General features: G+C 36.7%; 1 protein-coding gene across 9 annotated transcripts in view; it reads left to right on the forward strand.

Annotated features, from left to right (window-relative positions):
* COMMD1 (copper metabolism domain containing 1) overlaps nucleotides 1-21,759 on the forward strand; it is a 190,287-nt gene that overhangs the window by 109,081 nt on the left and 59,447 nt on the right. For 5 of the 9 annotated variants that reach the window (XM_070479991.1, XM_070479980.1, XM_020891624.2 and 2 more), the window contains one exon: nucleotides 10,649-10,744. The exons of 2 other annotated variants lie outside the window; for them this stretch is intronic. In XM_070479991.1, the coding sequence (XP_070336092.1) occupies nucleotides 10,649-10,744 (96 nt within the window). Of the gene's footprint in view, nucleotides 1-10,648; nucleotides 10,745-11,948; nucleotides 12,015-21,759 lie in introns of those variants that run through there. 2 more of the 9 variants (XM_070479994.1, XM_070479987.1) reach the window with 2 other exon arrangements.

The raw sequence follows: 21,759 nt of genomic DNA on the forward strand, positions 1-21,759 counted from the left end.
TATTAAGCTGAAGGATGAAAACACAACCTTGGAAACAAAGTTGAAGAACATATCTAAACAACTTGCCCTCTGTGTACATAAAATGTGAGTGCAAAAGTAACTCCTATTAGAAAAGAATGCTGTATGCTTAAATTCATTAACACTTTAAGAAACTGTAGGTTGTCTTTTTTGCTGAGTTTTTTTTTTTTTTTTTTAGGTATTATAGTTTATTGCTGTTGCGACGGTTGTTGTTTTTTTTTTGTTTATTTTGTTTATTTTTTTTTATTAGTTGGAGGCTAATTACTTTACATTATTGTAGTGGTTTTTGTCATACATTGACATGAATCAGCCATGGATATACATGTATTTCCCATCCCAATCCCCCCTCCCGCCTCCCTCTCCACCTGATCCCTCTGGGTCTTCCCAGTGCACCAGGTCCGAGCACTTGTCTCATGCATCCAACCTGGGCTGGTGATCTGTTTCACCCTAGATAATATACATGTTTCGATGCTGTTCTCTTGAAACATCCCACCCTCGCCTTCTCCCACAGAGTCCAAAAGTCTGTTCTATTCATCTGTGTCTCTTTTTCTGTTTTGCATATAGGGTTATCGTTACCATCTTTCTAAATTCCATATATATGTGTTAGTATACTGTAATGGTCTTTATCTTTCTGGCTTACTTCACTCTGTATAATAAGCTCCAGTTTCATCCATCTCATTAGAACTGATTCAAATGAATTCTTTTTAATGGCTGAGTAATATTCCATGGTGTATATGTACCACAGCTTCCTTATCCATTCGTCTGCTGATGGGCATCTAGGTTGCTTCCATGTCCTGGCTATTATAAACAGTGCTGCGATGAACATTGGGGTGCACGTGTCTCTTTCAGATCTGGTTTCCTCGGTGTGTATGCCCAGAAGTGGGATTGCTGGGTCATATGGCAGTTCTATTTCCAGTTTTTTAAGAAATCTCCACACTGTTCTCCATAGCGGCTGTACTAGTTTGCATTCCCACCAACAGTGTAAGAGGGTTCCCTTTTCTCCACACCCTCTCCAGCATTTATTGCTTGTAGACTTTTGGATAGCAGCCATCCTGACTGGCGTGTAATGGTACCTCATTGTGGTTTTGATTTGCATTTCTCTGATAATGAGTGATATTGAGCATCTTTTCATGTGTTTGTTAGCCATCTGTATGTCTTCTTTGGAGGAATCTCTGTTTAGTTCTTTGGCCCATTTTTTGATTGGGTCATTTATTTTTCTGGAATTGAGCTGCAGGAGTTGCTTGTGTATTTTTGAGATTAATCCTTTGTCTGTTGCTTCATTTGCTATTATTTTCTCCCAATCTGAGGGCTGTCTTTTCACCTTGCTTATAGTTTCCTTTGTTGTGCAAAAGCTTTTAAGTTTCCTTAGGTCCCATTTGTTTATTTTTGCTTTTGTTTCTAATATTCTGGGATGTGGGTCATAGAGAATCCTGCTGTGATTTATGTCAGAGAGTGTTTTGCCTATGTTCTCCTCTAGGAGTTTTATAGTTTCTGGTCTTACATTTAGATCTTTAATCCATTTTGAGTTTATTTTTGTGTATGGTGTTAGAAAGTGTTCTAGTTTCATTCTTGTACAAGTGGTTGACCAGTTTTCCCAGCACCACTTGTTAAAGAGGTTGTCTTTTTTCCATTGTATATCCTTGCCTCCTTTGTCAAAGATAAGGTGACCATAGGTTCATGGATTTATCTCTGGGGTTTCTATTCTGTCCCATTGACCTATATTTCTGTCTTTGTGCCAGTACCATACTGTCTTGATGACTGTGGCTTTGTAGTATAGTCTGAAGTCAGGTAGGTTGATTCCACCAGTTCCATTCTTCTTTCTCAGGATTACTTTGGCTATTCGAGGTTTTTTTATTTCCATACAAATTGTGAAATTATTTGTTCTAGTTCTGTGAAAAATACCGTTGGTAGTTTGATAGGGATTGCATTGAATCTATAGATTTCTTTGGGTGTATAGCCATTTTGACAATATTGATTCTTCCAATCCATGAACATGGTATATTTCTCCATCTGTTTGTGTCCTCTTTGATGTCTTTCGTCAGTGATTTATAGTTTTCTATGTATAAGTCTTTTGTTTCTTTAGGTAGATATACTCCTAAGTATTTTATTCTTTTTGTTGCAATGGTGAATGGTATTGTTTCCTTAATTTCTCTTTCTGTGTTCTCATTGTTAGTGTATAGGAATGCAAGAGATTTCTGTGTGTTAATTTTATATCCTGCAACTTTACTGTATTCATTGATTAGCTCTAGTAATTTTCTGGTAGAGTCTTTAGGGTTTTCTATGTAGAGGATCATGTCATCTGCAAACAGCGAGAGTTTCACTTCTTCTTTTCCTATCTGGATTCCTTTTACTTCTTTTTCTGCCCTGATTGCTGTGGCCAAAACTTCCAAAACTGTGTTGAATAGTAGTGGTGAGAGTGGGCACCCTTGTCTTGTTCCTGATTTCAGGGGAAATGCTTTCAATTTTTCACCATTGAGGGTAATGCTTGCTGTGGGTTTGTCATATATAGCTTTTATTGTGTTGAGGTATATTCCTTCTATTCCTGCTTTCTGGAGAGTTTTAATCATAAATGGATGTTGAATTTTGTCAAAGGCTTTTTCTGCATCTATTGAGATAATCATATGGTTTTTATCTTTCAATTTGTTAATGTGGTGTATCACATTGATTGATTTGCAGATATTAAAGAATCCTTGCATTCCTGGGATAAAGCCCACTTGGTCATGGTGTATGGTTTTTTTAATATGTTGTTGGATTCTGTTTGCTAGAATTTTGTTAAGGATTTTTGCATCTATGTTCATCAGTGATATTGGCCTGTAGTTCTCTTTTTTTGTGGCATCTTTGTCTGGTTTTGGAATTAGGGTGATGGTGGCCTCATAGAATGAGTTTGGAAGTTTACCTTCTTCCGCAATTTTCTCGAAGAGTTTGAGTAAGATAGGTGTTAGCCCTTCTCTAAATTTTTGGTAGAATTCGGCTGTGAAGCCATCTGGTCCTGGGCTTTTGTTTGCTGGAAGATTTCTGATTACAGTTTCGATTTCCTTGCTTGTGATGGGTTTGTTAAGATCTTCTATTTCTTCCTGGTTCAGTTTTGGAAAGTCATACTTCTCTAAGAACTTGTCCATTTCTTCCAAGTTGTCCATTTTATTGGCATAGAGCTGCTGGTAGTAGTCTCTTATGATCCTTTGTATTTCAGTGTTGTCTGTTGTGATCTCTCCATTTTCGTTTCTAATTTTGTTAATTTGGTTCTTCTCCCTTTGTTTCTTAATGAGTCTTGCTAATGGTTTGTCAATTTTGTTTATTTTTTCCAAAAACCAGCTTTTAGCTTTGTTGATTTTTGCTATGGTCTCTTTAGTTTCTTTTGCATTTATTTCTGCCCTAATTTTTAAGATTTCTTTCCTTCTACTAACCCTGGGGTTCTTCATTTCTTCCTTCTCTAGTTGCTTGAGGTGTAGAGTTAGGTGATTTATTTGACTTTTTTCTTGTTTCTTGAGGTAGGCCTGTAATGCTATGAATCTTCCCCTTAGCACTGCTTTTACAGTGTCCCATAGGTTTTGGGTTGTTGTGTTTTCATTTTCATTCATTTCTATGCATATTTTGATTTCATTTTTGATTTCTTCTATGATTTGTTAGTTATTCAGAAGCATGTTATTTAGCCTCCATATGTTTGAATTTTTAATAATTTTTTTCCTGTAATTGAGATCTAATCTTAACTGCACTGTGGTCAGAAAAGATGACTGGAATGATTTCAGTTTTTTTTAATTTACCAAGACTAGATTTATGGCCCAGGATGTGATCTATTCTGGAGAAGGTTCCGTGTGCACTTGAGAAAAAGGTGAAGTTAATTGTTTTGGGGTGAAACGTCCTATAGATGTCAATTAGGTCTAGCTGGTCCATTGTGTCCTTCAAAGTTTGTGTTTCCTTGTTCATTTTCTGTTAGTTGATCTACCCATAGTTGTGAGTGGGGTATTGAAGTCTCCCACTATTATTGTGTTACTATTAATTTCCTCTTTCATACTCGTTAGCGTTTGCCTTACATATTGCGGTGCTCCTATGTTGGGTGCATATATATTTATAATTGTTATATCTTCTTCTTGGATTGATCCTTTGATCATAATGTAGTGTCCATCTTTGTTTCTTTTCACAACCTTTATTCGAAAGTCTATTTCATCTAATATGAGTATTGCGACTCCTGCTTTCTTTTGGTCTCCATTTGCGTGAAATATTTTTTTCCAGCCCTTCACTTTTAGTCTGTATGTGTCCCTTGTTTTGAGGTGGGTCTCTTGTAGACAGCATATATAGGGGTCTTGCTTTTGTATCCATTCAGCCAGCCTTTGTCTTTTGGCTGGAGCATTCAACCCATTTACATTTAAGGTAATTATTGATAGGTATGGTCCCGTTGCCATTTATTTTGTTGTTTGGGGTTCACATTTATACCACCTTTCTGTGTTTCCTGTCTAGAGAAGATCCTTTAGCATTTGTTGAAGAGCTGGTTTGGTGGTGCTGAATTCTCTCAGCTTTTGCTTGTCTGTAAAGCTTTTGAGTTCTCCTTCATATCTGAATGAGATCCTTGCTGGGTACAGTAATCTAGGTTGTAGTTTATTCTCTTTCATTACTCTAAGTATGTCCTGTCATTCCTTTCTGGCCTGAAGGGTTTCTATTGAAAGATCAGCTGTTATCCTTATAGGAATCCCTTTGTGTGTTATTTGTTGTTTCTCCCTTGCTGCTTTTAATATTTGTTCTTTGTGTTTGATCTTTGTTAATTTGATTAATATGTGTCTTGGGGTGTTTTGCCTTGGGTTTATCCTGTTTGGGACTCTCTGGGTTTCTTGGACTTGGGTGGCTATTTCCTTCCCCATTTTAGGGAAGTTTTCAGCTGTTATCTCCTCGAGTAACTTCTCATGGCCTTTCTTTTTGTCTTCTTCTTCTGGGACTCCTATGATTCGAATGTTGGGGCATTTCACATTGTCCCAGAGGTCCCTGAGGTTGTCCTCATTTCTTTTGATTCTTTTTTCTTTTTTCCTCTCTGCTTATTTCCACCATTTTATCTTCTACCTCACTTATCCTATCTTCTGTCTCTGTTATTCTACTCATGGTTCCCTCCAGAGTGTTTTTGATCTCATTTATTTCATTATTAATTTTTAATTGACTCTTTTTTATTTCTTCTAGGTCCTTGTTAAACATTTCTTGCATCTTCTCAATCTTTGTCTCCAGGCTATTTATTTGTAACTCCATTTTGTTTTCAAGATTTTGGATCATTTTTATTATCATTATTCTAAATTCTTTTTCAGATAGATTCCCTATCTCCTCCTCTTTTGTTTGACTTGGTGGGCATTTTTCATGTTCCTTTACCTGTTGGGTATTTCTCTGCCTTTTCATCTTGTTTAGATTGCTGTGTCTGAAGTGGGCTTTCTGTATTCTGGTGGTCTGTGGTTCCTTTTTATTGTGGAGGTTTCACCCAGCGGGTGGGGTTGGATGATTGGTTTGTCAAGGTTTCCTGGTTAGGGAAGCTTGTGTCAGCGTTCTGGTGTGGAATTGGATTTCTTCTCACTGGAGTGCAATGGAGTGTCCAGTAATGAGTTTTGCAATGGGTCTATGTGTTAGGTGTGACTTTGGGCAGCCTGTATGCTGACACTCAGGTCTATGTTCCTGCATTGCTAAAGAATTTGCGTGGTATGTCTTGTTCTGGAGCTTATTGGCTCTTGGGTGGTGGTTGGTTTTGGTGTAGGTATGGAGGCTTTTTGATGGTCTCTTATTCCTTAATGTTCCGTGTAGTCAGGAGTTTTCTGGTTTTCTCAGGTTTTGGGCTTAAGTCTCCTGCCTCTGAATTTCAGTTTTATTCTTCCAATAGTCTCAAGACTTCTCCAACTATACAGCACTGATAATAAAACTTCTAGGTTAATGGTGAACAGATTGTCCACCATGAGGGACAACCAGAGAGGTTCACAGAGTTACTTGAAGAATAGGAGAGGGAGGAAGGAGATAGAGGTGAGCAGGAGGAGAGAAAGGGGGACTCAAGAGGAGAGAGACAGATCTATGCAGTTATCTATTCCCAAAGTGTTCTCCGTAGCCCAGACACCCACAAAGATTCACAGAATTGGATTGGGAAGAGTAGGGGAAAGGAGGAAATAGAGGTGTTCTGAGGTAGAAAACAGAGTCAAAAGTGGGAGAGAGTAATCAACACACTCCTGAATAGAAATGGGAACTGAATATTGGATTCTTAAATGTCCGAAATTTATATCACATACTGAAAAACAAAGATTAAGAATCTAGTGTAGAGGTTAGACTCTTTGAAATACAGTATTTAAAAACAAAAACAAAAACACAAAATTTAGAAATATATATGAAGTTCAGTTTAAAAAATAGGGCTTCTCTCTCTTTTTTTTTTGCAAGGTTATAGTGAAATGAAAATGAAAATTAAGGAATAATAGAGGAGTATTAGAGGACTTTAAAAGGAAATAGGAGAGAAAAACAAGAAAAAGAAAAAAAAGAAGAAAAAAAAATTTTTTTTCCCTAATTAAAAAAAATCATAAAAATATATGAAAATGAAAGTTGAGGAGTAATGGGGGAGTAATAGGGAATTTTAAAAGAAAATAAAAGAGAAAAAAAAAGGAAAGAAAAAAAATTTTTTTTTTAAAAAATTTAACAAAAAATACACATATATATCTAGGAATTTCTCTGGAGCTGTTGCAGTCAGTGTAGGTTCAGTTCAATTTCAGATAGCTCCTCTTTCCAGCTTACACTTCTCGATATCTATAGGCCCCTTTTGAGAGTTTTTTAAGAGTTTTAAGAGTTCTTTATATATTCCTGATGTTAAACTCTATCAGATATATGATTCACAAATATCTTCTCCTGTTTTCTACGATATCTTTTCATGTACTTGGTAATGACCTTTGATGTACAGAAGTTTTAAATTTTTATAAAGTCCAGTTTGTCTTTTTTTTCTTTTGTTGCTCATGCTTTTAACATGAAATCTAAGAATCCATTGCCAAATCTGAGTCGTGAAGATTTATCTTTATTTAGCTTAAGAGAAATCGGTCATTGTTATGTATTTAGTCATGGTCCATTTTGAGTTAATTTTTATATATGGAATGATGTAGGGATTGAATGAACTTTTCTTTTTGACATTATATTTTAGAGTGAAAGAACCTCAACATGTGAATGTATAAGTTTGCTCTTGAGGACAGCCAGTATCTTATTCAGGTTATAGTTTATTTTATTAGTTTTCCTATAGTGTAGTTTTAAATTCTATGAGACCCTAAGCAAGTTGCTAACTCAGAGTTTTTGAAATTCTTTTTTCCTCTGTTTTTAACCTTTTGAATTTTGATAGTGAAGGAGGATAGTTGTAGAAACTGTAAATTAGATATTCTAAGATCAATCTTCTAATATTATTTGCCAGTGCTTTCTTTTCCTTTGCATGAAGTGGAGACCAGTGTAAATTGAGGTACTTGGTGAACAAATCATGACAGTAAAGTATTTTTAGTAGTCTGTTTAAATGGTTTTTTGGAATGTATTTTAATTCTAATTTCACATTTTTATTTACCTAGGGCTTCCCAGGTGGCGCTGGTGCTAAAGAACCCGCCTGCCTGTGTGTATCAGGAGATGTAAGAAAGAAAGGTTTGATCCTGGAGTCGGGAAGATTCCCTGAAAAAGGGAATGGCAACCCACTTCTTGCCTGGAAAGTCCCATGAACAGAGGAGCATGGTGGGCTACATCTCATAAAGTTGCAGAATCAGACACGACTGAAGCAACTTAGCATGCACATCAGTCTAGTATGGGGGTACTTCTAAATAACATAGTTATTATAAATTCGTATTTTGCACCTTCTGTAGTGGAAATGATAATGTTAATAAAAAATAGAAACTCAAAATGCTTATTAGCCACACTAAGAAAAGGTAAACTTGTCTGTCGACCTGAAATACAATCAAAGAGCAAAGTGATGAGTGGGGCTAAAACTTTGGGTCTTCAGTCTCCCCAGTAAGTGTTGGTAGCTGACTTCGATTCCTGTGTAGTCAAAGGAAGTAAATGCATTTCACATATATGCCATTTACAGATTAAAAAAATATATATCCAGATCACTTAAAAAAGTATGCGTGAAGTGGTAAATACTAAGTACCTCTGAGGAAAGGACAGAGGAAAGTGAGATAGGGGAAGAAAACAGTGGCACTGTGTAAATTTTTATTACTTAAAAAAATATCCAGAAACAAAAAGAAAATTTGGGTGATGTGGGAAAGGAGTACTCATAGAAATTTAGTCTAAGGAAACAACCTGAGATTCTACAAATATTTATTTATGTTGTTGTTTTTCAGTCACTAAGTCATGTCTGACTCTTTGCGACCCCATGAACTGCAGCACGCCAGGCTTCCCTGTCCTTCACTATCTCCCAGAGTTTGCTCAAACGCATGTCCATTGAGTCGGTGATGCCATCCAACCACCTCATCCTCTGTCGCGCCTTCTCCTCCTGCCCTTAATCCTTCCCAGCATCAGGCGCTTTTCCAGTGTGTCAGCTTGTCCCATCAGGTGGCTGAAGTGTTGGAGCTTCAACTTCAGCACCAGTCCTTCCAATGAATATTCAGTTGATTTCTTTTAGGATTGTCTGATTTGATCTCTTTGCTGTCCAAGGGACTGTCAAGAATCTTCTCCAACACCACAGTTCAAAAGCATCAGGTCTTTGGCTCTCAGCCTTCTTAATTGTCCAACTGTTACATCCATACGTGACTACTGGAAAAGCTATAGCTTTGACTATGGACATTTGTCAGCAAAGTGATGTCTCTGCTTTTTAATATGCTGTCTAGGTTTGTCATAGCTTTTCTTCCAAGGAGCAAGTGTCTTTCAATTTTGCAGCTGCAGTCATCATCCGCATTGACTGTTGCCACATTTTCCCCATCTGTTTACCCTGAAGTGATAGGACCAGATGCCATGATCTTCGTTTTTTGAGTGTTGGTTTTTAAGTCATCTTTTTACTCTCCCCTTTCACCTTCATCAAGAGACTCTTTAGTTCCTCTTCACTTTCTGCCATTAAAGTGGTATCATCTCCATATCTGACGTTGATATTTCTCCTGGCAGTCTTGATTCCAGCTTGTGCTTCATTCAGCCCAGCATTTCGCATGATGTACTCTACATATAAGTTATTTTTTTTTCCATTTATTTTTATTAGTTGGAGGCTAATTACTTTACAACATTGCAGTGGTTTTTGTCATACATTGAAATGAATTAGCCATGGATTTACATGTATTCCCCATCCCAGTCCCCCCTCCCACCTCCCTCTCCACCCGATCCCTCTGGGTCTTCCCAGTGCACCAGGCCCGAGCACTTGTCTCATGCATATAAGTTAAATAAGCAGGGTGACAATATACAGCCCTAACATATTCCTTTCCCAATTTTGAATATTCAAAAAAAATTGAATATTTATATAAAATTTATTTATGTAAATATTTATTATTGTGTTTCAGTGATGGAAAGTTAGAAACAGCTGCATGTCCAATAAAAGGTGAAGGAATAGGGGGCAGAGAGGGAGAATGAGTGAATAACCATAAAAATGGTTAGATACACTCTATGAAATACTCCACAATCAGTTTTTTTTTTAGATCAAAATTTTTAAAGACTGTTTAATGATATTAGAAAATGAAATAGTGTTGCCTGTGGGAGAAAAAAGCAAAATACATAGCTGTATATATAGTATGTGTAGTATAATCCATATTTTAAAATAATTTATTCTTGTAAAATACATGTAACATAAAATTACTTTCAGTGACATTTAGTACATTCACAATGTGCAACCATCATAACTCCAAATTTTAGAAATACATATTTATTTGCATAGAAAAAAATGCCCTCCAAAATACATAACAAATGTTCTTAGAGAATTATTTTTATGTGATGGAGATATCTGCATTTCTTGTTCTTTATCTGTTTTAGTATTTTCCACATTTTCACACCTGTTTTCTTTTTTCTAAAGAGTCACTCTAAGCTTGAAACTAGTAATGTTTATTTCTTTTTAAACATTTAAATAAAATGTTTATTTTCTCTTTGTTTTGAAATGTCATACAAAAGGCTGAAGGGCTTGAGTAATTTGTATTTGGCATGTGTCCAAGAAAATGCTATACTATATCAGGTAATAATAAGGAAAAAGGTTAATTAAGAAATTTAATGAGGTTTAGAGTTAAACTCTTTGATAATGGAGTAGATTCTTTCTTGTTACTGGACAACATTCTAAAAAGTTATTTCATTGAAAATTTAAAATTAATTAATACCAGTGTTTATATTTTCTGGTAATAAAATGCTCTTCATATATATTTTAAACCAAAATTAGCAGTATTTGGGTGATAACATTATAGAAGAAATCTTTGCACTATATTTGGATTTAAATCTGCTGTAGACAATATTTTATTTTACCTGCGATTTGCACAAGGAAAAGTTAGCTCTAGGATCTTTCTCAACTAAAGGAAATGTATACAAGATTTTTAAAGTGTTAATTATAAACCTAATGAATTTCTTTATAGTGTATGTGGTTGTACTCTATAGATAAATTATACACGTATCTTTTCTATTGATGATTACATTCTAGGGAGGTTGAATCAGAATTTTGTATTGAATGTGTTGGGAAGAACTTTAAAGTTAACTATGACTATTTTAGAGAACCTTGCTTCTTCAGGACCTGTATAAATCCAAATGTAAAGACCTGTACCTGCCTGTGTGGTCTCTTACGAATGGTCTTCATTTAGAGGCTCCTGTAAGTATGTAATGTGATGTTACCTTATCTAACTAATATGAGTTACCTTATCAGCATGGTATTTGCAAAATTCAGAATATTTACTATAGTATTATTTTCTACCCTAACTTATCTAATACCATTCTGACTTATAATTTCCTGTGAACCAAACGTCAGACGAAAAACACACACACACATGAGAACTGTGGGTTTAGTTTTATTTTGGGACTTACTGAGGACTGTAATCCAGGAGACAGCTTCTCACATAGCTTTGAGGAACTGCTCTGAAGAGGTAGGGAGGAAAGCTCAGTGTATATATGATTTTGATGAAGGGGGTAGAGGCAGTCAAGCACATATCTCAGTAGAAGGTTGCTGCTAGTTACGAGAAGGTTGCTGCTGGTCTTAAGAAGCTGATGTCTCTGTTAATGATTTCAGTGCTTTCTAGGTTTGAGAAGATGTAAAAAATTGAATTCATAAAATTTCCTCCTGAAAATATCTAACTATCTGAAGGCCTCTTTTGCCAGTTTTTCCCGTAGCATGGAGTGCCTCATTCCTTGTCTCCACCTTCAGCTCCTTTCAGGGTGTGTTAAAGGTCAGCAACTGCAGTGGCTAGTGACTTAATTCTTGAAGAACCAGATGGCAACTAACTTTTTTTTTCATGATAGCAGGAAAGGGTGCTAAGCCCATAATAATAAAAAAGATGTCATTTGCCTTCTGACAGGTTAACAAAAGCTCAGTGGAAAGGTACTGTTCTTATTCCTACTTTGCATATAGGAAAACATGGTCGTGGAGAGTTGATGTAACTTGCCCAGAGTCACACAGCTAGTAAAAGATAAAACCAGACACAAGCCAGTTTGAGTTCAATCAGACCTTATGTCATAACTTAGCAACCCATCTAGGTATCTTTTGCTGTGTGATCAGTGCTATTCCTCACTGTTACCCACTTAGAGCTAGTCTGTCTTGATGCCAAAGCTTATGTGTTTTCTAGGGAGGTGATGTTTTCATCAAAGGTACAGGGGAAAGATGGTAGATTTTGGATCCTACCATTCCTGGACTTAAATCCTATCTCTGATACTTATTGGCATGTCACTTAACCATTATGATCCTCAGCGTTCTCATTCATAAAATGGGCACAGTACCATATACTTATAAAGGTTATTTTGGAGGTTAAAGATAATGTATATTATGGTTAGTACTGAAATTAAATTGATTATATTCTTTGCAGCTGGAGATGGAGAAGCTCTATACAGTCAGCAAAAACAAGACTGGGAGCTGACAGTGGCTCAGATCATAAACACCTTACTGCCAAATTCAGACTTTAATTGAAAAAAATAAGGAAACCAGTAGGCCATTTAGGTATTAACTAAATCAAATCCATACAGTGGAAGTGACAAATAACTTCAAGGGGTTAGATTTGATAGACAGAGTGCCTGAAGAACTATGGATGGAGGTTTGTAACATTTTACAGGAGACAGTGACCAAAACCATCCCAAAGAAAAAGAAATGCAAAAAGGCAAAATGGTTGTCTGAGGAGGCCTTACACATAGCTGAGAAAAGAAGAGAAGTGAAAGGCAAAGGAGAAAAGGAAAGTTAAACCTATCTGAATGCAGAGTTCCAAGGAATAACAAGGAGAGATAAGAAAGCCTTCCTAAGTGAACAGTGCAAAGAAATAGAGGAAAATAATAGAATGAGAAAGACTAGAGATCTCTTCAAGAAAATTAAAAGATACCAAGGGGATATTGCATGCAAAGATGGTCACAATAAAGGACAGAAACAGTATCGAACTAACAGAAGCAGAAGATATTAAGAAGAGGTGGCAAGAATGCACAGAATAACTGTACAAAAAAGATCTTCACGACCCAGATAATTCATGATGGTGTGATCACTCACCTAGAGCCAGACATCCTGGAATGTGAAGTCAAGTGGGCTTTAAGAAGCATGACTACGAACAAAGCTAGTGGAGGTGATAGAATTCCAGCTCAGCTATTTCAAATCCTAAAAGATGATGCTGTGAAAGTGCTACATTCAATATGCAGGAAATTTGGAAAACTCATCAGTTTCCACAGGACTGAAAAAGGTCAGTTTTCATTCCAATCCCAAAGAAAGGCAATGCCAAAGAATGTTCAAACTAATGCACAATTGCACTCATTTCACACGCTAGCAAGGCCATGCTCAAAATTCTCCAAGCCAGGCTTTAGCAGTATGTGAACCGAGAACTTCAAGTTGTATAAGCTGGATTTAGAAAAGGCAGAGGAACCAGAGATCAAATTGTCAACATCCTTTGGATCATCAAAAAAGCAAGAGAGTTTCAGAAAAACATTTACTTCTGCTTCATTGACTTACACTAAAGGCTTTGACTGTGTGGATCACAATAAAGTGTGGAAAATTTCTTTTAAGAGATGTAAATACCAGACCACCTTACCTGTCTCCTCAGAAACGTGTCTGCAGGTCAAGAAGCAAGCAACAGTTAAAACCAGACATGGAACAGTGGACTGGTTCCAAATTGAGAGAGGAGTACATCAAGGCTGTCTATTGTCTCCCTGCTTATTTAACTTATATTCAGAGTGCATCATGTGAAATTCTGGGCTGGATGAAGCACAAGCTGGAATCAAGATTGTCGGGAGAAATATCAATAACCTCAGATATACAGGTCATACAACCCTTATACATAACTATTGTAGTATAATGGGCAGTCACCACACATATGTTTAATGGGTTACTGGTAAGTTTTCTCAATGTACCTAACATCTAAAGTGTCTTTGACCTTTGAGAAATGATTTAAAAAAAAAAATCCTGACCCTGTGTGTTTGAATGCTAGACTGTTAGCACTTCAGTTTAATCACATGTTAAATAAGAAAACCAAAGGATACTTGACAGTTAGCACATGAGGCGCAAATCACATGCTTTATCATCAGCATCTTTGATGATGAAATAACCATAAACTGTCACTGGGTGCTTCTTCTGTTAAGGCATTATTTCACATGCTTAATTCTCTCAGTTCTTTCAGCAAACAGGAAGCTTAGAGCAAGATTTCAGTATTTGATTTAGATAAAAATTTTGTTTAAGTCATGTAGGTCCAGGCCTCCACAGAACAAACTTATGTAACAAAGGGCCTTGTCAGAATGGAGTAAGGGTTCACCATATGTTTATGTGAATCATATCATTTTTGTAAACTATATATTTTCTTTCAAAGAGAGACTTCTTCTTTAGTACTTTCTTTAAGCGTTTATACAAAATATCTCCCCATTCTTATGAGACATGATTTTTATGATAAAACTCAAAGCTCAACTGAAAAATTGCTCCTTGAAGTAAGTTTTTATTGACTGTGACATCTGTTTGGTAAAGATTCTCAGTTCTCTATCGGTAATGTTGTAATCTGTGTGTAATCTGTGACTATCAAGGTAAAATGGTTTCCCACTGTATAGGTATAGGGATTTTTCTTCTTGAGTCAATACTGGTGAATTAATATAGATTCTTTTTGAGTATAGTTAACAAAGATATATTAAACTTTCTATTTACTTTAACTGGTAAGATAGGTATATTTTATAATATACGAGTTACATGGTATTTAATACTTTAAATTGTGATTTGATATTTTATCAAATAATTACAGCACTATTGTGAGGTAGGTAGTGTAGCTGTTAGAATTCCTTTTTAACAAATGAAAAAGCTGAGAGAAAAATTACTTGCTTTAGCTCAGATATGTGGTCTGTAGCACAGGCAAGAAGGAAACAAAGGCACATTCCTGTTTGCTGTCCTCCTCAAAAGACCACATTGTCTTTAAATGATCATGTGTTACAATTTCACTGTATATTTTTAGGTACAATAGCTAGTTCATTGGATATAATGTTTTTGGTGGTAAGAAAGGAGCAGAGCTGATAATGGCTTCTCTAGAGATAATTTTCTTTTCTTACTTTGTATAATTTTAACTTTGAGATCAGCTCTGACTATCTCCGTGCTTTTTGTAGATGCAGTCACTCATTGGTTTTATATGTACAATATCAATCATCTTCATCCTGTTTTTTTCCCAAATTTAAGGTTTATTTTCAAAGGTAAGTTAAGTTTGAGATTTGCTCTCAGTTGGCCCTTGCTATTAATAAACTTGGCCTGCTGGTTGGCAATTGTTCAAACCCAGGAAGGTTTGTGCTGGTATTTTGAAAAAATAATATTTCTTTGATTATGAGCCTTGTGTGTGCTTCTGACAGTAATCCTTTTGCAGAAGCGTATACAGTGTTAGCATAATATGTAATGGTTACTCAGGTGGGTGTGGACAAGAAGTTTATGCTGTAGTTTGCACTCAAATCGGAGAAGGCAATGGCACCCCACTCCAGTACTCTTGCCTGGAAAATCCCATGGATGGAGGAGCCTGGTAGGCTGCTGTCCATGGGGTCACGAAGAGTCGGACATGACTGAGCGACTTCACTTTCACTTTTCACTTTTATCCATTGGAGAAGGAAATGGCAACCCACTCCAGTGTTCTTGCCTGGAGAATCCCAGGGATGGGGTCGCACAGTCAGACACGACTGAAGTGACTTAGCAGTTGCATTCAAATACATTTATTTATGCCGAAAAATCAATCGTGGCCTCTGCTTCTGCTTCAGGTGTCGGTCCATCAGATTCAGAACAGCATGCTGTTCACCATTTACGGTTCAGAAGCTGCTTAGAAATCTTGAAATAATCCTTTCCTTTGGCCAGCTGCCATCATTTTGGTGTTCCTAGAGCCTTCAGCAGCTTTGGAGAGGTTGGCTGCCTCTTCTTGACACTGCCCCACCCAGTCCACCTCATTTAACTAGAATAGCTTATAAGATAACTTCCATTTAAGATTTTATTTGAAGAAAGGTATCTATATTTAACTTTGGAAACAAAAGACTTAGCTAGTGTCTTTATGTCAGCATTGTAAATGAGGTGACAGTATTGCCAAAGAATGAAGTACTCCTCCTTTCTTCCTGTTATATCACACAGTACCATGGGAGTTGTTCAGTAATTAGTAAGCTCTGCCTATCCATTATCTTTGGAACAGTACACATCAGATGTAATTTTCACTTTTACTCCGGTCAGTATATATTTTTGAAAATATGGTAACTATGAAAAGTGTTATTTTACTAGTCTTGTTCATATTTAGATTAGATTAACTTTATGGATTTCCCAAAGGGAATGAGTCAGATATATGAACTCTGATGATGGTGTTTTACACCATAATTTTTCTGAGTCATCATGATCTCCAGAAGTTCCTCAGAGTCTCATGGAGGAGGAAAAGTGGAGTATAGGTTTACTGAGCTCCGGCCCCAATGTCTACCTCAGTCAGAGCAGGTGCAGTTTTACCTGTTGAATTAGTGAATTTCCACAAAATATTTAGCTTGAAAGAGAATTCCTGAGCTAAACTTTGAGACCACCAGATTAGTAGAAAGACCTAGGAGTTAGGAAATCTAGGTACCAGTTCTGGCTATCCCATTAACTAGTTTTGTAGTGCCAGGAAAGTCACTTAACATGTCTTTCTCAGTTTTTTTGTATATAAAATTTCGTTAATCCTGTCTAAAGTTGTTTTCAAATAGTGGTTTTTAAGACTGATGAATCAGAAAGTGTGATAAAGATACTATTATTAATGGGTACAATTCCCACTAACTGAAAAATCTAAAATGGTTTTTAATTTTATTGTAGAATTTATCATGATAATAGCAAAATTTTCCCCCAATTTTCTGTGATCCAAGGCATTGTTATTTCTTCTTCTTTGTTGGTTTTTTTTTTTTAAGATTTGTTGGCAGCCTTCCTTAAAACTTGGTCTCTTTCTTTCTTTCCAGCTGTGCTGGGTCTTTGTTACTGAGCATGTGCTTTTCTTTTTTTTTGTGTGTGCAAGTAGAATCTACTTTTTTTGCTGTGTACAGGCTTCTCATTGCAGTGACTTCTCTTGTGGAGCACAGGCTCTGGAGTGCACAGTCTCAGTAGTTGTGGTATATGGGCTTAGTTGCTCCATAGCCTGTGGGATCTTCCTGGACCAGGGATTGAACCCATGTTCCCATGCATTGGCAGGTGGGTTCTTAACCATGAGACCATCAAAGAAGTCTCTAAAATGGTTTTTGATGGGAGACAATGATTTTATAAACACCAACACACACACACACACACAAATGTGTGTATATTTTAAAATTTTTGTATTAATTTTACTTCAGTATTTCTAAGAACATAAGTAGGTAAATGAAGCTTACTTGGAGAAAATTTTAACTGTTCCTGCATTCCCAAGAGAAATCAAGTCCAGGATGCTTGCATTAATTTTCAATCTTTGAGGGGTCAGAAGATTGTGCCTAAATTGGGTTAGCACATTTCTGACACCGATATTGTTACTCTGCTTAGTTGAATTGGGTGTCATTTCTTTTCTTCTATCCTTGAAGCAGAGAGTACAAGCTTCTTGTTTTCTTTAGGGAATCATCCCAAACCTGTAAATTTATTTAAATGCCACAGTTTGTGAAATTATAGGGGCATGCATGAAGAATAGATCTTATTCAGAAAAGCTTATCAATTGTGTACCAGCCATAAAGAGAACAAGCCTGTCCTCTTCTCTTTTACCTGATGGAGTATCGAATGGCCTCTCAGTAAGGAGTTGAGTAGCTAACTTGATTCATAGAGAAATGAGAGTAACATTGTGTGGTTAGGTGGTGCTGGCTGATTTTCTAGCTCTTGAACAGCATGTGTATTTTAAATATTGGTGGAATTAACCTGTTGCTTGTATCATAACACCAGAGTGGGACTGCCCAGGTTACAATTTTGAGCACAGCTGGCCAGTTTCTAGCAGCTGATATGGATGGAGAGGAAAGCAGAGTCCTGTCTGACAAAGGAATATATCTGTCTGCTACTGCTAAGTCACTTCAGTCGTGTCCAACTCTGTGTGACCCCATAGACGGCAGCCCACCAGGCTCCGCCGTCCCTGGGATTCTCCAGGCAAGAGTACTGGAGTGGGCTGCCATTTCCTTCTCAGTGCATGAAAGTGAAAAGTGAAAGTGAAGTCGCTGAGTCACGTTCGCCTCTTCGTGACCCCATGGACTGCAGCTTACCAGGCTCCTCCGTCCATGGGATTTTCCAGGCAAGACTCTGTCTTTGGGGTATTAAATGTGAGATACATCTATGGGGTATTGAATGTGAGATATGTCTATGGGGTATTAAATGTGAGATATGCCAGAAGTGTAATATATCCTATCTTCTGGAACTTGACAAAATATCTGAAAAGATATATTCTTTTTCCTTTTTTATAACTTTCTACTGAACAAAAAAAGTCCTTGGAACCAGGAATTCCATAGGAATTAAAATATTTTTAACTGGTCAGATATTTCCTTGCACTTGCAGTTTTATTGTTCTTGTAACGTGCAGTTTTATTGCTCAAAAATATTCCTGAGAAAAATTTAGCAATTCCATAATAATTATAACAATAGCCACTTGTTGAGTGCCTCTTCTGTGCTAATTCTTAAAATAATATTTTAAGGGTTATAAATAAGGAAAAAGGTTTAGTTGAACGATATACACAAGGTCATACAACTCAAGTAGGAGGGTTAGAGGATTGAGCACAATTTTCTCTTGCTGTAAAACTCTTTCCCTATCCATGCTGTCTCTCAGTGAAGAATTATTCATGAAGTCTCTCTCTTAGTTTACAGAGTATAGTTTCCCTTTTCAATAATTTTTGTCAAGTGAATTCTACCTTTTACTTTTCATAGTGAAATTAGATATAATATACCTAAAAACGAAAATCCCAGACTAAATTAAAATATTTCAGGAAGAAAGTTAAGGTTGGAATCCTTGGGATTCTGTATCACCGACATTGATTAGCCTTGCTGAGGCTTGTCACTTGTCACCTCTTTTTGTTGTCTGTGTTATATCTTTAGTATAGAATTTCCCCGGACCACTGGTCACCCTTTTCCTCTTCACACTGCTGTACTCCCCACTCCTAAGAGGTTGTGGGGATCTTTGAGGTCCACACCATCGGACGCTTTGCTCTTCGTCCAGATGCTCGTGACTAATATGGGGATGCAATATTTTAAATATTCTAAGTATTCCATTTAAATATTTTAAATATTCCATTTAGTCATAGATGCCATCATCCAACATGATGTGCTTCATTCAGCCTGAAACTTCTTCAATTCATGACTTTAGGTTATTTTAAGTAACTCCATTTCTACTTTCTGGATCAAAAACTTTGGATCTCTGTTTTGTTCACAATGAAAAATACTTCTAGTTTTTCTTGATAGATTACATTTGTAAAGTTGATTTGTATTTTCTGCTATCTGTTTTCTTAATAAAAGAAATTGAGTAATAATTGAGCTATTTTTACATGTTTTATGTGCTGGCACTAAGGTAATGGTGCCACTGGTAAAAGTAATCCTCTGATGAAGCTATCAGGCCAGTTAACACTTTTACCTTTCAAAGGTTTTCACAAGAAATTGAAATGCCTCATTTTTTTTAAGGCCAAAGAATACCTCAAACCTATTTTTCTGTGCAGATTTAGCCACTTGAGAAGATTGTCAGATATCCTCTAACTTTGGATTAAGGAAAACTGAGTTTACTGTCTTTCACCCAATGAACACACATTGTTTTATTTAAAGAGGCTAAGCCCTATTGTCATCTTGAGATTTGTCAATGAGTCAGAGCCTTTGGAAATAACCAGCTAAGCCAGTGGTTCTGGGTATAGCTTTAGGCAAACAGAATAGCTTATACCTTGGCCCTTTGTTAGTTGGAGATTAAACAAGAATAGCAGTCATGTTCACTAAGGATGCCTCAGTAATGGCTGGGTGACCGAAGGTGTCTTTTTAAATTCTGAGACTTGAGTTAACTGCTTTATTTCAGTTAACTGTTCTTTGTTAGATGGCTTCTTTTCCATTTTCTCTCTCTGTCACTACAAAGGTGTGTCTTTCTGTCCATTTATATATGGAACCAAATCCGTTTTCAATACCATAAGAAGAGGTTTTAATTTTTTCTTGGTTGTCATTTAGAGGTGTCACGTATGCAGAAAGTATGCCCCTATTTGCTCTGTCCTTACCTGTAAATTTGAGTTAACTTTACTTTTGGAAGTTATGTCTAACTAAGTCCACCTACCAAATGGTTGGAAATAGTAGCAGAACAGGCTTTTCTGTAGTGTTCTACTTCCTGATCATATACAAGCTATTCAGGATGAAACTGAAACAAAGATGGCAAACTGGTATAAGAGGGAAGGTGAAGGAATACTATTCTTCTTCATATGAATAGCAAGGAAAAGGCTTAGGTGCTTACCCTGAGAAAAGTCAACCTAACCATTTAAAAAATTTTTATTTATTTTAATTGGAGGCTAATTGCTTTACAATATTGTAGTGGTTTTTGCCATACATTGACATGAATCAGCCATGGGTGTACATATGTCCCCCATGCTGAACCCCCCTCCCACCTGCCTCCCCATCCCATCCCTCAGGGTCATCCCAGTGCACTGGCCCTGAGCACCCTGTCTCATGCATCAAACCTGGAGTGGTGATCTGTTTCACATATGGTAATATACATGTTTCAATGCTATTCTCTCAGAGCATCCCACCCTCGCCTTCTCCCACAGAGTCCATACTTCACTCTATAATAGGCTCCAGTTTCATGCACCTCATTAGATCTGATTCAAATGCATTCTTTTTAATGGCTGAGTAATATTCCATTGTGTATATGTACCACAGCTTTCTTATCCATTCGTCTACCAGTGGACATCTAGGTTGCTTCCAAGTCCTGGCTATTGTAAACAGTGCTGTGATGAACACTGGGGTACACGTGTCTCTTTCAATTCTGGTTTCCTTGGTGTGTATGCCCAGCAGTAGGATTGCTGGGTTGTATGGGAGTTCTGTTTCCAGTTTTTTAAGGAATCTCCACACTGTTCTCCATAGTAGCTGTACTAGTTTGCATTCCCACCAACAGTGTAAGAGCATTCCCTTTTCTCCTCACCCTCTCTAGCATTTATTGTTTGTAGACTTTTTGATTAGCAGCCATTCTGACCAGCGTGAGATGGTACCTCATTGTGGTTTTAATTTGCATTTCTCTAATAATGAGTGATGTTGAGCGAAATCTTTTCATGTGTTTTTAACCTAACCATTTTCTTTCATCCTTCTTGTCTCGGATGTTACTTGATTATGCAGATTTTTCCTTGACTTCCCTGTCTGGGTCACTGCCCTCTATTACATACCTTCCATAGCTCTTCCTTTTCCCTTGTTATAATACCTTATCCTAGTTGTAGTTACTTGGTTAACTGTCTCACTAGACTTTAAGGGCCATGAAAGTAGCAATTATCGTGTTCTTACTGCTCGTTGAATCACAGGTGCTTATGATAGTACCAGGCATATTGATGCCAAATATAAACTTGTTGCATTAATGAGCAAATGAATAGTCGAATGTTATGAGAGGCTAGGTGAGGACTTGCCTAACTCATTCCCAGTGTTTTAGTTTTCTAAACTAGGAACTCTTCCTCTAAAATCTTTGCACTCCCTTATCTAAGTAGAGACTGATAGAAGAACATTAAGGGTGAATGTGGAGTAAATTAACTGTTTTAAGGGAGATCTTATATAATTTTACAAGTGGATGGTAACTTATTTTTTAATAACTACAGGTATACTTAGCCATTTGTTTCTAAATTTATTGTGCTAAACTTTTGAGATACATGTTTTTTATTCTTCTACTGCTTTCTGGTTGGGCTGTATATAAATTTTTCTTGGATATTCATGTCAGCTTAGTATTTTTGTCTGAGCATTCATTGGTTTGATTTATAAAAAAGATTACAGATTTATAGGTTTTTATCACAGAAACTACTTGAGTGTACATCGTGTGTGGGTAAAGCCTGAAGAATGGGAAATGACCCTTTAAACTGTGGTTTAAATAATGTGCTATTGTTTATGATAGCTTTGTATCACTGACTGTGACATTTAGGAATGTTTGTTATATCATTTGTAAAGTGTTTTTGTTTCTCTAGGGGCCATGGGAGCATCAAAACGTTTTCCACGGGAAACCCATGATCCTTAAGGAGTAAAGTTTTTTTGCTGTTTTATGGCCTTCCT

This window comes from Odocoileus virginianus, chromosome 2 (genome assembly GCF_023699985.2).
Source record: "Odocoileus virginianus isolate 20LAN1187 ecotype Illinois chromosome 2, Ovbor_1.2, whole genome shotgun sequence".
NCBI classification, from domain to species: domain Eukaryota; kingdom Metazoa; phylum Chordata; class Mammalia; order Artiodactyla; family Cervidae; genus Odocoileus; species Odocoileus virginianus.